This window comes from Chenopodium album, chromosome 9, assembly GCF_948465745.1.
Source record: "Chenopodium album chromosome 9, dcCheAlbu1.1, whole genome shotgun sequence".
NCBI lineage: Eukaryota > Viridiplantae > Streptophyta > Magnoliopsida > Caryophyllales > Amaranthaceae > Chenopodium > Chenopodium album.
In genome coordinates this window covers 2,651,182-2,664,264 of record NC_137842.1, presented here as the reverse complement: position 1 = coordinate 2,664,264, position 13,083 = coordinate 2,651,182, and the positions used below count along the sequence as shown (strand labels likewise).

The window sequence follows — 13,083 nt, the reverse complement described above, 5'->3', positions numbered from 1 at the left end:
TAACAAGTTTAGAATAGGCGATCACCCTACCCATGTTACACCTAAATAACGCGATAACCCGGATTTAGGACATGCATCGATCCATGAAGCAAGTTGTGATGAATACACATTTGGTAACTCAAACTATTCATGTAACCTTGGGATGGGGGTGGGCAATTGGCAAGAGGGACTATAGAAAAAGAGTACAATGATAACAATAATAATGGGCTAACCCAAATTAAGCTCTAGAGTAGCACACTTTCCTCTTCTTCCATTCCTTCATTACCCTTTTCCTTTTCTCTTCTTACTTGCTCTTTTACTGGGTTTGGCTGTCCGAAAAACTTCCCAAAAGATCTACCAAAGATTGTACTCTTGCTTAAACTTTCATACCAGCTTCAATCAATCAATCACCAAGTTGGGAGTTTGTTCTACCATTTTCTCTCTCATCCTCCAACTTAGAGATCTAACTAGAAGCCTTTTGGGGGTAATCGAGTTCAAACCCTAGTTAGCTGAGCTTTGCTGAAAAATGGGTTTTTTGTTGGAGTGAAGTTTTCACCATTTTTAGAGGTTGTTGAGTTGCTGAAGAAGCTTCATTTTTCTGGGTTTTTGATTTTGGTGGGTGGGAGTGAAAGATCTGAGGCGCATGAAGCAGAGAAGGGTGGATTTTTGCAGTGGAACTGGGTTTGGTTGAAATCATTTTATTGCCCTTTTTTGGGGAATTTTAGGTGGGTTTTTGGAGGGGGGGTGGGGGTGGTGGAGGGAAGAATTTAGTTTTTTTAATTTGTTTTTTTGTTTTTTTTTTTTTCAAAAAATTTCCCCTATTTTTTTGGGTTTTTTTTTGATTGATTTTGCAAAATGAGGTTGTCACCTTCAGCTTTCCCTCATCAACCTGAGGAAGGTAAGCTGATTTCTTGTTTTCCTTTAATTTTTGTAGTGTTTTTGAAGTTTTCATGCTTTGCAATTTGTATAGATAATTATCAAGTGATGAAAGAAAATTGAGTAGAGTATTTGCTACTTACTATTGTTAGTAGCTTCAACTAAGCCTTAAATGTGTAGTGTTGTTGTTTTTGCTTTGTCGGGTTTGTGTTGCTGGAATATTTAAGTTTGAGGTGTTTTCACTTGCTGTCAGGCTGATTGCACTAGATTTATGTAATTTGTAAATTGTAATGGAGGAGCGAAATTTGGGCTAGGGGATGATTGCTGGCAAATTAAGGAGCTTGTTTGTGTTATAGTTGCTAATCTACGAGGTGTAAATATTTAGCATTGTCACTCTTTATGTGAGACTCATTGCAGTTGATAAATGATTAGATTTTGTTGCCTTAATTTCTAGTTATATTCATAATCTCTTAGCTGGATAAGGGATTAGATTTTGTTGCCAATTCTGATGAACAAGTAGATATTTCGTAAAGAAACCAGCATTTTGACCTTTAGAGGATTCAAAGCCTTTGGACAGCATGTGTTCATTCTTTTAGCTTCCGTTCCCCATCATATTAAGCGTATGGTTTAGGTCTCCTTTGCTTTATAGTGATAGGAAGTTGAAAATAGGCAGAATGCAAATGATAGCAGTTGCTGAACCACTTTTGTTGATGGTTCCTGGCTGACTGGCTGTCATCAAGGCCACGGTATGCTAAATAACCTTTACAATGCACCTGCAATCTGCCCAAGACTTATGCTACTTCTTTTGGTAGATGTCAAAAAGTTGTTTCTTCCTATATCACGAACTCTTCTAGGTTTATCTTCATGTAGTAGAATCACCAATTGTGGCTGATGTAACTATGTACGTGCCTTTTTGCTGTCTCTGCTAGTTATGAAGCAATGCATCTTTCATTGCATCTGACCTTTGGCCAAAATTTTATTTTCAGGCGAGAAGAAAGTTTTGAATTCAGAACTATGGCATGCATGCGCTGGTCCTTTAGTCTCCTTGCCCCCTGTGGGAAGCCGTGTTGTATATTTTCCTCAGGGTCATAGTGAGCAGGTTAGTCGTTGTAAGATGTTTGATATTATTATTCATCTTGGCATAAGATCTGAAAAACCATTATGGGTTCTTTTTCCTTGGTCTTATTTCTATACATTTGTACTCTCCTTCCTTCTTCCAATATCCCCTACTTGGAGATGTGGATAATAACTAAAAAAAGGCCCTCCATTTCCCCTTCTGAAACAATAAAGCTACAAAATTGTTGCATTAAGGTTATGCTGAATGTCTTATTATCTGCTACTACTTCAAGGGCACACGGTCTGGTCCCTGGATTTGAATTTTCAGTAGTCCTCTACTTTGTTGCTAATGGATGCTGAAACTTATTTGTTTAGGTTTTGCTTCTGCTGTACATCATAGTAATTATATCATCCTACATGCTGTTGCTGAATATTCCTTATCTTTTATTATCAATTTTTTAAGGCGTGGGGGAAGAGGATGATATTATTAGGGGAATTACAATATACAAATTATATGTTAGCTTTCTCAAAAAAATGCAATATTAATCGCTTTGCTGATTTGGTCTGACTGCTGATTTTGTCTGACAATATTTGGAAGTATTTGCAGGTTGCAGCTTCAACTAACAAAGAAGTAGATGCTCATATTCCTAATTATCCTAGCTTGCCTGCCCAACTTATTTGTCAGCTTCATGATGTGACCATGCATGTAAGTGCTTTTTATTAGGTACTTAACATATAATTATTTGTGCCAGCTGCTTCTAAGCTTCATATTTATGATTACAGGCAGATGTGGAGACAGATGAAGTATATGCTCAGATGACCTTGCAACCCTTGACTCTGGTATTTTGTTTTCTGTTTAACATGTTGAAATTTCTGTTTTTATGTTTCTCTGCACTGGTAGTTGGTAAAAGAATTGTTATTTTTGTAGCAAGAGCAAAAAGATGTCTGTCTCCTACCTGCAGAATTGGGCACTCCCAGCAAACAGCCAACTAATTATTTCTGTAAAACATTGACTGCAAGTGACACTAGTACTCATGGAGGATTTTCTGTTCCTCGTAGGGCAGCTGAAAAAGTCTTTCCTCCCCTTGTAAGTGTTGTTCTATAGTAATCTGGCTTGTTAGTCTCCTCTTTGCTTGTTTACTCTGCGCATCAATGTTAATTATCAATCTGACATTTTACAGGATTACACCCAGCAACCTCCTGCTCAAGAATTGATTGCTAGGGATCTGCATGATAATGAGTGGAAATTTAGACACATCTTTCGGGGTAAGCATATATGCCTTGACTTCCAGATGCTATCAGTGGCAGATAGTTGTAGTCTAGTATAAAGAGATTGGTTTTTTCTTTCAGTGATCCCATGGAGATGGCATTGTTGGATCCTAATGTCTATGTTATTTGGACCCTTCATTTCACCTCAAGTGGACACTTGACTCATCAGTTGGCCCAAAATCATGAAAAATTTCATGAAATAGCCTAATCTGACCCTTACAAGCTACAAGCATTCATGTCCAACATTAGACTGAAGTTAGAGTAACATACATGTGTTGTCATTAGTTAAACCACTAGTTGTCATGTGTTGTAGAATTGCAGTATAAATTGGTTGGCATCAACTCATCAAGCATGAATAATGGATTGTACGTGTGGACCAGATTTGCAAAAAATTTGATCATCGAAGCAAGTGAATTCCTTTCGATGTCTGGTAAAACACTAATACATCAAAACATGGCCTGATTTCATCTTTGAATGTTGACTTGTCAATGCAGGGCAGCCTAAGAGGCACCTTCTTACCACTGGATGGAGTGTCTTTGTCAGCGCTAAAAGACTAGTTGCTGGGGATTCTGTCATCTTCATTTGGTAAGTGCATCTTCTTGGCCCATTTCTAATTTTTATGTGCACTTTGTTCAGTTATCTTTTGGCATTCAAAATTGATAAAATCAATCAATCAATCAACCAAAGCCTTAATCAAAATTGATAAAATGTTACCAAAAAGAAAACAATATGTTAAGGCTCAAGTAAAACTTTCAGTGGCTCATTTTTCGGTCCCAGTAAAGCTGGTGCCTAGGAATTTTTCTTTGAGAAACATATATTCATGAACTGCTTCCGAATGAAGCTTTTTATTGCCACGTATGCAAGCTATAATACATTTTTGTTGATTATCATATGGTGTTCTCCATCAGGAATGAGAAGAATCAGTTACTTCTTGGCATTCGGCGTGCTAATCGTCCACAAACTGTGATGCCTTCATCAGTATTATCAAGTGATAGCATGCATATAGGTCTTCTTGCTGCAGCGGCTCACGCAGCTTCTACAAACAGCCGTTTCACTGTATTTTTTAATCCCAGGTATAAGCTTGTACTTTTACAAACATCTCATAGAATTGTTGACGCGCTTGATTGGTAAAATAAATTCTTTCTTGTAATCCGCCAGGGCTAGCCCTTCTGAATTTGTGGTTCCGTTAGCGAAGTATGTCAAAGCTGTCTACCATACCCGTGTCTCTGTCGGCATGCGATTTCGGATGCTGTTTGAAACAGAAGAATCAAGTGTTCGCAGGTATGTGCATAGCCTGGATGATTATTTCTGGCAAATTCAAAGACACACACACTATAATTTGCCTTGTTAATTGCCTCGTCAAAGATCCTAAGTCTCACGCACTAAATTTTTCATCATAAAGAATAGCCCAAAACTCAATTCAAGTTGGACAATAAAGCACTTCAGTTTAAATATTGAATGGAATGCTAATTATGACCCAAAAAAAAAAAAAAAAAACTTTTATGGGGCTAACACAGTAACACTTCATGCAACATGATCTATGGTCTCATTTATAAAGTTATTGGTCATTATCAGATACTCTTGAAGGATTTATTACAAAGAATAGCATAATCTGTTTCTTGAAATTTGAAGGAACAATCATTCCAAAGTGATCTTCAATAAACTCATCAACTTGATCTTATGGGCAATTTTATAATTTTCTCTGCTACTGTACATTGATTCAAGATAAATGGACATTGTTGAAACTTGGGAGTACTTACCAGTTGCCCATTGTCGTTGGTTATTGCGGTCCCTTTTTTGGGGGGTTAAGGAGACTAAATAGTGTATAGTCACTAATACTGCTCTGAATACTATATACTCTGGCAGCTGTCACAAATTTTCCATGTGGAAAGTTATTTAGGGTATATGGAGTGAGCAGAGGATTTAGATGTATGCATCTGTATTTCTGCAAGACTACAATTGTATAGAGGTTCTGTTTTAAAGGCTGCTGATTCAAAAGCCATAGTTAGGCTGCCATTTCATGACAAATTTTTATGGTTTGTTGAGATAAGATGGTGAGTTCAGTGGATAATAGAGAAGGTACAGTCGTACAGATAGAGGTGAAAATTTTCACACAAGTTAATAACGAAAGAAGTATTATAGGATGTATCTTTATTAAAGCAGACAGATTGTTGTGACTTTATAATTGAACTTCTCATGAGACCTCTGGGTTTATGGTACTTGATGTGTAGAAGGCTCATATGTAGAGTTGTTTGGTATTTCAGTTGTTAAAACTTTCAAACTGTTTTTTTAAAGACTGTTTGCTAAGTCTTAGTGGCTGGTGGAAAGAAAATCATTGATGAGTTCCATATTTTCTGTTTGGGTGGGATGCGTAGGAAGGGCTGGGATCTACCACTTGTTTCCTCTGTCTCACAATTATCCACTATTTCCTATTTTGGGCTGTTACAAGAATAATTCACACTTTTGCTTCACATTAACTTTTCCTCCTCACTGTCGCATCAACCCTTTTCCTCTCTACAATCATTTACTACCTCTGTTTTTTTTAGCTGACACGTTTTGACTTTAGCACTACTTACACTCTCCCCTTTGATTGCGTTTTGTGCTTTATACGTAATGAAAAATATGGTCATGTGGGATCTTGTTAGATTCGTCATGATATATATTTTAAAAAAAAACAACTTTTCATAATTTTTGCTTATCGGTAATTAAAGATATTCATGATTTTATTTGTGCATTGGCAAACGTGTCAACTAAAAAGAAACGGAGGAAGTATTAAATTTTCTATTCACAAAATACAGATACAACAACAAAGCCTTAGTCCAAAATGATTTGGGGTCAGCTTAATCCTTAAAATTTGTGGCAAACCCAAAAGTAATTTTTTTCCCCTTTTCCACAAAGCCGTCTTCCTGGAATAAAATGAATTCAGATTCTTGTGTTGCAATTTGTTTTTCCAGATAAGATTGTGAGATGGATTGTTGGATTGACATCACTTTTCCATTGTGACATCTTTGCGATGTAGGTATATGGGCACAATTACGGGGATTAGTGATTTGGATCCTGTTCGTTGGCCAAATTCCCATTGGCGTTCAGTGAAGGTATGTCTAGTCTTGTCACTTCCTTCCTTTTAGATTATACGAAGTATTAAGCAATTTTATCACCTCTGCAAGTAATATGTGTATTCTAGATCTTTAGTTCTCTGCTTTAGCATTGGGGGTATTAGTGTTACACTTTGTGGTGTGGGTACTACTGATACATATTAACTGATTACTTGTGTGCTTTTCTATTTGGATCTGACCTGGTCTGTATCTAATACTACCTCTGTTTTTTTTAGTTGACACCATTTGACTTTTACACTATTCACTAACTATACTTTGACTAGCTTTTGTGGTTTATAATCTATGATAAAACATAGTCAAGTGGGATCTTGTTTGAATCGACTCAATGTATATTTTATTAAAAACCATTTTTTATAATTTTATAATGTCGAGATTTAGAGATATTGAGCGTTAAAATAGTGCATTGGCAAGCGTGAAAAGAGAAAGGTGTCACCGTGTCAACTAAAAAGGAGGTAGTATATTATAGGAAACTGGTCTGAGATGTGAGAACATTAAAAACATTATTCACTGAAAAGTTCTGTACATACAGGTTGGCTGGGATGAGTCCACTGCTGGAGAAAGGCAGCCCCGGGTCTCTTTATGGGAGATTGAACCTTTGACTACGTTTCCTATGTATCCCTCTCCATTTCCACTAAGACTGAAGCGTCCATGGCCATCTGGTCTGCCATCCTTTCCAGGTTGGTTCATCTGCTTTTAGCTTGGCTGTAATTGTCTGTTTGATTTGTGTATCAGAAACTAATTCTTGTTTTCTCTGCTCTTGTCTGTGCACCTACTCTTTTCAACTTTCTTTTTCTCTGTATTTTCATGGTTAGTTTTGAAGGATGGTGACATGGGCCTCAATTCTCCGCTTATGTGGCTCCAGAGAGAGGTTGGAGATCGTTGCATGTCATCCTTAAATTTCCAAGGTTATGGGCTCACACCCTGGATGCAACCAAGGCTGGACCCTGCTATGTTGGGCCTACAACCTGATATATTTCAAACAATGGCATCTGCTGCTTTACAAGATCCACGGGGCTTGGAGAAGCGTCCTAACCAATCTCTTCTCCAATTCCAGCCAAATCAAAATGTGTCTTGCCAGCAGTCATCTCTTACAAATCATTTGTTGCAGCAAGCTCAATCACAGCAGAACTTAGTCCCGAACTTTCAAGAAAACCAAAATGTGACTCACAATCAAGTCCAAGGTCAGCTCCTGCAGCAACAACTGCAAAATTCCCGTGCATATGATAACCATCAGCAGCAGCAGCATCATCATCATCATCAGCAGCAGCAGCAGCAGCAGCAGCAGCAGCAGCAGCATCAGCAGCAGCAGCAGCAGCATCAGCAGCTGCAGCAGCATCAGCAGCAGCAGCAGCATCAGCATCAGCAACAGCAACAGCAACAGCATCAGCAGCAGCAACAACAACAGCAGCTTCCACACTTTGAGCAACTACGAAGTCAGTTTTCTGATCAACAACAAATTCCAAAGGTTATTGGCAACAGCAAGTCTCCTTCGTTTGGGTCATCAACTCAGGCCTTGCCTACATCCTTGGAAGCAATTTCTTCTGCATGCTCGCAGCAAATGTTCTCGAACTCGATCATGAACTCTGTTACTGCAGCTGGCATTTCTCCGATGCATAGTTTATTGAATTCATTCTCACACGATGGGGGATCCCGACAAATTAATCTACCTGACTCTAACCTTTTGGTATCTTCTACTCCCTTATTATCGAAGCGAGTTGCAGTTGAACCTCCTCAGCTTTCTTCTAGTACTGCCCCGTGCTCGTTGCCTCAAGTTGAAGAGTTAGGAGGGCCACAAACTAGGATTTCTGATCTCTCTTCTTTGTTACCACCTTTGCCCGGTAGGGAATTTTCTATCTACCAAGGGATTGGTGATACACAGAACAATATGTTATTTGGGGTGAATGCTCAGCAGAATGAGCTGGTGAACCTCAGAAGTAGTAACAATGAGAATGACTCATTGTCCATGCCATTTGCTTGTTCCAGTTTTCCAAGTGCTGCTGGGACTGATTTTTCACCTGCTTCTGATATGATGACTGCTAGTTGTGTTGATGAATCAGGGTTCTTGCAGTCATCGGAAAATGATGATCAAGCGAACCCACCTAGTGGAACCTTTGTAAAGGTGAGTCTTTTAGTCTTGGAATTTTTTAATCGTGTAACTAATGACCTTTTGTACTGTAGCCTCTGAATTTAAAGCTGTTCTTTTACACTTATACATGCTAGACTATAGCCTATAGGAGATGCTATAAATGATGGCCAAATAAGATTTTGAAGAGAGCATACGTGAAGTCAAAAGAAAGAAAAGAGGAAGGGGAAAGAAGGGAATTATAGGAGATTTACATTGCATCTCCTTCAATCCCGCTCCTCTATAACCTTAATGCTTCTTATCTATCAACTAAATGAGAACCTTGAGAATATATTTTCGGCTGTTTCAGAAATGAATTTGGGGCTCTGTCCAGAAGTTGTTGGTTTAGAATAAGATTCAATTCACGAGCCAGTTTTAAGATACATTAAAAAAAATACACTTGAAAATGAATTGGTTGAGGCTTTTGACACTTGAGGTACAGTGGGCATGTCTAGCATCTTTTGGGATTTGCTTGCATGTATTTTGATAGTTTTGGAAGAGTTAAGAGGATATTTATGGAGATTAGCTTGCTTGGCCATGGTGTGAGACCTATGTCTGGATAAATGGAAAAAATTCTGAACTTTCTTCTAGCTGTGTTGCTTTTTAGATAGGCACTAGCCTCATTACCACTTCTCATTACTACTTTCTCACATACTTTAGTTACTTGCAAGCAACTATAATCTTGTTTGTTTATCGGGACTTATAAAGTTCTTGTGTGACAGGTTCAGAAATCGGGGTCCCTTGGGCGATCACTGGATATATCTAAATTTAGCAGTTATCATGAACTGCGCAGTGAACTTGCTCATTTGTTTGGCTTAGAAGGCCAACTGGAGGATCCCCTGAGATCAGGCTGGCAGCTTGTATTTGTTGACCGTGAGAATGACGTTCTCCTGCTTGGTGATGACCCCTGGCAGTAAGTTCTTAATCTTTTTTGAGAAATTCCCATTGGCTGAATATTTTTGGCCCATTGTTCCCTGGTAAAATCCTCTTTCAATAGTTGTTTTTTCGAACATAATCAACAAAAATAGTCTCCCTGAACCACATGGGCGAGGCAAGAAAGGGAAGGCTTAACTTGTTTCTTTTTTCTTTTCTTTTTGTGTTTGGAAATGCAAATGCAAATGAACTTGCAACTTGGCTTAAATCCTCGTGTGGATATCAACTTTTTTTAGGATATAATATGCTTTTAAATTTTGGTGCAACTTGTGAGGATATGCTAGCTCACACAATAGCTGATTTTCTCTTCAACTTCAAATAAAAAATATTCAGTACAAATCATATAATCAGCAAAACTTAGTTTTCATCATCAAAACCCAATTTAATCATAAATAATCAGTAATTGCATGAAAGAAAACACGAGAATAGTGCCTTGGTGGTTACATTCTCATCTATGTATGGTGTATTTCATGATTTTATGTTTACTTGATTCATCTGTTTAACCAAACAATGCAATTCCTTTTTTAGGGAGTTCGTAAACAATGTGTGGTACATCAAGATCCTATCCCCTCAAGAAGTGCAGCAGATGGGCAAAGATGGCCTTGAATTTCCAAATTCGATAAGGCCCAAGCACCAAAACAGCTTCAACAGCTGTGATGACTACACACTTCAACAGGACTTGAGACATAATAGCAATGGGATGGCATCTGTAACCTCTCTTGATTACTGATGACTGGTGCCAATTGCTGAGGATGTACTACCTATATGAAAACCATCGAGCTCGGATAAGGTGGCTTACAAGCAGATGCCTAAAATGTGTATCTTCGCCCTTAGCCCGGAACTCCCTATTTCATTATCCAACTGGGCTTTTGTGGAATCGAACTGAATGTTTATCAGCTAATTTTAAGGTAATAGCGCATAACGCGACTGGCAGAACATTGTAAATTATCCTGTGTGATGTCCCTGAACTATACTGTTGGGCGAGTCACGCGACTTCCTCTCTGCAGGGCAGTATTGCAGATGTAACTTCAACACTTCCATCATTGTATTATTGTTGTAGCTAGTATGTTTGTTGTCAGAAGCTTAATTAATATTTGCAGGTGCTTATTGTCAGAGAATCACCTGCTCCATTAAAAGCTTCCATATATTATATTCATTAATGTGCAGCAGAGTTCACATTCACGTAGACTTGAGAAGTTAAGATGTTAGTATATCTCTTTCTCATTTTCCTTTTCATTTTTTTTCCGGGGGTGGGGGTGTTGATGCTTTGGCGGGGCGATTATAGTGTCATACTTGGTGCAATTTTTGTTAAGGACTTTTATCAGTATAGATGAACCAAAAACATGCGAATGTTGGCCGTAAGCTGGAGACTATGCATGAAGGTCTCAAATGCAAGCTAATCCTTGGACTCTCGAGTTTTGATACTATGGCCTTCCTCTTCAACCAATATTGGATTGCTCTCTTTTTCTCCCATCTACGGAGTATATTTCTCCTTTGATAGGAGTTTACAATTCTGGCTAAGGGTACCTATTCTTCTAAATTTCAACCCAAATTTCGAAACTACTAATCAATTTTGATAAACAATGAACTAGTAAAGAGGTACAAGTTTCGGTACAAATGTGCTTCGTATTATGTTACTCAAATCAACAGCATAGTTGTATTGAAATTTGGTATCTGATATTAGGATGAGTATCCAAAATCTGAAAAACTATACGATTTCACATAGTTGTAGAGTCCCCTATAGAAGGCGAAAAGGCCGAAGGTTGTGTGATTGGAGACGGTAGGGATACGGAGTATTTGCTTGGTTTCTTATCTTTCTCTTTTGTTGGAGGAACAATTTTAACGATCTCTTTATTGAGCACCCTGGAAGGCCATGAAGTTGAAGATTTAGGAAGAATGTGGCCATGTTTGCTCCGATTCCAGACATCGTCTTCACCATTGTCTCTACGTCGTGTGTTGCTGACCATAAAATTGCTCTTGCCTGCATACATGTGAATGGTTACACCACAAGTCCACAATTGAGCCATTAGGAATAACTTTGTTCTCTAAAAGAAGGTAAGTACTGCATGTACTATTGAACTAAATTCTGTACCTGTAATTCGGTTGCATCCAAAACACAAATACGGCCATTGTAGAATATCGTCATCTGTTGATCCTTCTCATCTTCTTTCATACTAACACATATGAATTGTTTGTACAACACTTCATCAAACACAATTTTTTACGACAATGGTAATGAATAACTCATACTAGAAATACAAGTAACAACATGTAATATAGGATCGAGTCAGTATGGATCAAGACAACATATGTAATTTTAAAATAATAGCTACGGAGTACACATTTTATGATACAATCATCTATAATTTCGTGTTAAATTATATCTTATCAATGACAGTCACGTAAGTGACATAGATTTGTGAGTTATATCAATGTATGTCATTAATTATGCACGTTAACTCGTTTAGTAATCAAATCCAAGAAAAGAATTTGAAGTAGAACTTACTTGAAATCATGCCAAGAATTAGAAGAAAAAGCTGGTGAATGAAGCAAGCTTAGATCTAAGTGATTTCCATGAATCCTTCCCATTATAGAAAAAAATGCATTTTTAGAGAGAGAAATTATAGAGAAAGTTATTAGCTTGGAATAACAAAATAAGGTGAAGGAAGAAGTGAATATATTATACAAACATTTATGTAAAACAAGTGGTTGTTCAAAGCTTTGTTTAGCTAAACAAGAAAATTGAATCAAAGAGAAAAAGTTAATGCTAAGTGCAAAAAAAGAATTACGTCAAAATGAAGGTTTGGAAATTGGAAGATAGGTTTTAATTTGGGCATGAGCTACACGTTGTTTAGCAATTGTTTATTACATTATACTACTACTCAAAAATGAATACTTTTAAGTTCTTTTTGTCAATTTTATTGGTTGGATATTTATAATTTTCCAAAAGGGGAATGCTATTCGAGATATTTCAGATTTTTATTTTTCTACCAATGAGATATATTCGGTAAAATCCGTTGTTGTAGCCTTGCACTAGTTGGTAGTTGTGTTAGTAGATGTTAGTTGTGAATGTAGACGGTATCTATCAATTATTAATTATTATAATATTATAAGTAACTTTGTAAACTGTTTAATGAGCTATTATTTGTTGAATTTGCTCAATACAAATTAGTGATTTGTAACATATTGTTAAATTATTGGTAATTTAATGAAATTTTAATTAGCTTTTGATATCTCCCTACTTCAAAAGCTTTTGTACAACTCTACCTCACAAGCTAAAAACAATTATTCACTACTAATTTACCAAATACAATAAATTAATTATTTAGAGTTTTCATTTGATCAAAGTATATAAGGTTATTCCAAAAACTGTTGTTAAATTCGCCCACAGTATTTTAATTTGACTAGTAATTTTTTTTTTTTTTTTTAAAGAAGATATTAATTCTCATAGCACAAGATTTTAAATCCAAAAAAGGTTAAATTGGCACGTTGAAAATGAGCAATCTCTTCCTTGTCTTGCACAACATGTATGCCAAATTGAAAATCGAAAGTATTTGCTTCTTTTTCCCTTATGCATGCCTTTCATAGTTTCTCTCTTTCAGATGGCTAGATGCTATTTTCACGTTGTAAAACTGGAGGTGGGGCCTCTTCCATTTTCTAACTTGCCTCTCTCAATTTATTTAATAAAAATAAAAATAAAAATATTAGGACTTATACAAGTATATTATTATA

The 13,083-nt window shown here is 37.0% G+C and overlaps 1 protein-coding gene across 1 annotated transcript; it reads left to right on the top strand.

Moving 5' to 3' along the window:
• Positions 1-214: 214 nt before the first annotated feature.
• On the top strand, positions 215-10,537 carry LOC145558234 (auxin response factor 6-like). The gene is made up of 14 exons (XM_081619392.1): positions 215-877; positions 1,842-1,954; positions 2,519-2,617; positions 2,695-2,751; positions 2,840-2,998; positions 3,093-3,177; positions 3,675-3,765; positions 4,089-4,253; positions 4,339-4,461; positions 6,200-6,275; positions 6,826-6,973; positions 7,109-8,415; positions 9,141-9,331; positions 9,880-10,537. Exons 1-14 carry the CDS (start codon positions 835-837, stop codon positions 10,079-10,081), a joined length of 2,859 nt encoding a protein of 952 aa, XP_081475518.1. The 5' UTR covers positions 215-834; the 3' UTR covers positions 10,082-10,537.
• Positions 10,538-13,083: the final 2,546 nt, after the last annotated feature.

Bases quoted from the DNA above. Each gene is read 5' to 3' on its own strand.
- LOC145558234 (XM_081619392.1), top strand. From the start codon at position 835: ATGAGGTTGTCACCTTCAGCTTTCCCTCATCAACCTGAGGAAG. The intron at 2,618-2,694 runs GTAAGTGCTTTT...TTATGATTACAG, and splicing joins TTCATGATGTGACCATGCAT to GCAGATGTGGAGACAGATGA. The intron at 9,332-9,879 runs GTAAGTTCTTAA...TTCCTTTTTTAG, and splicing joins CTTGGTGATGACCCCTGGCA to GGAGTTCGTAAACAATGTGT.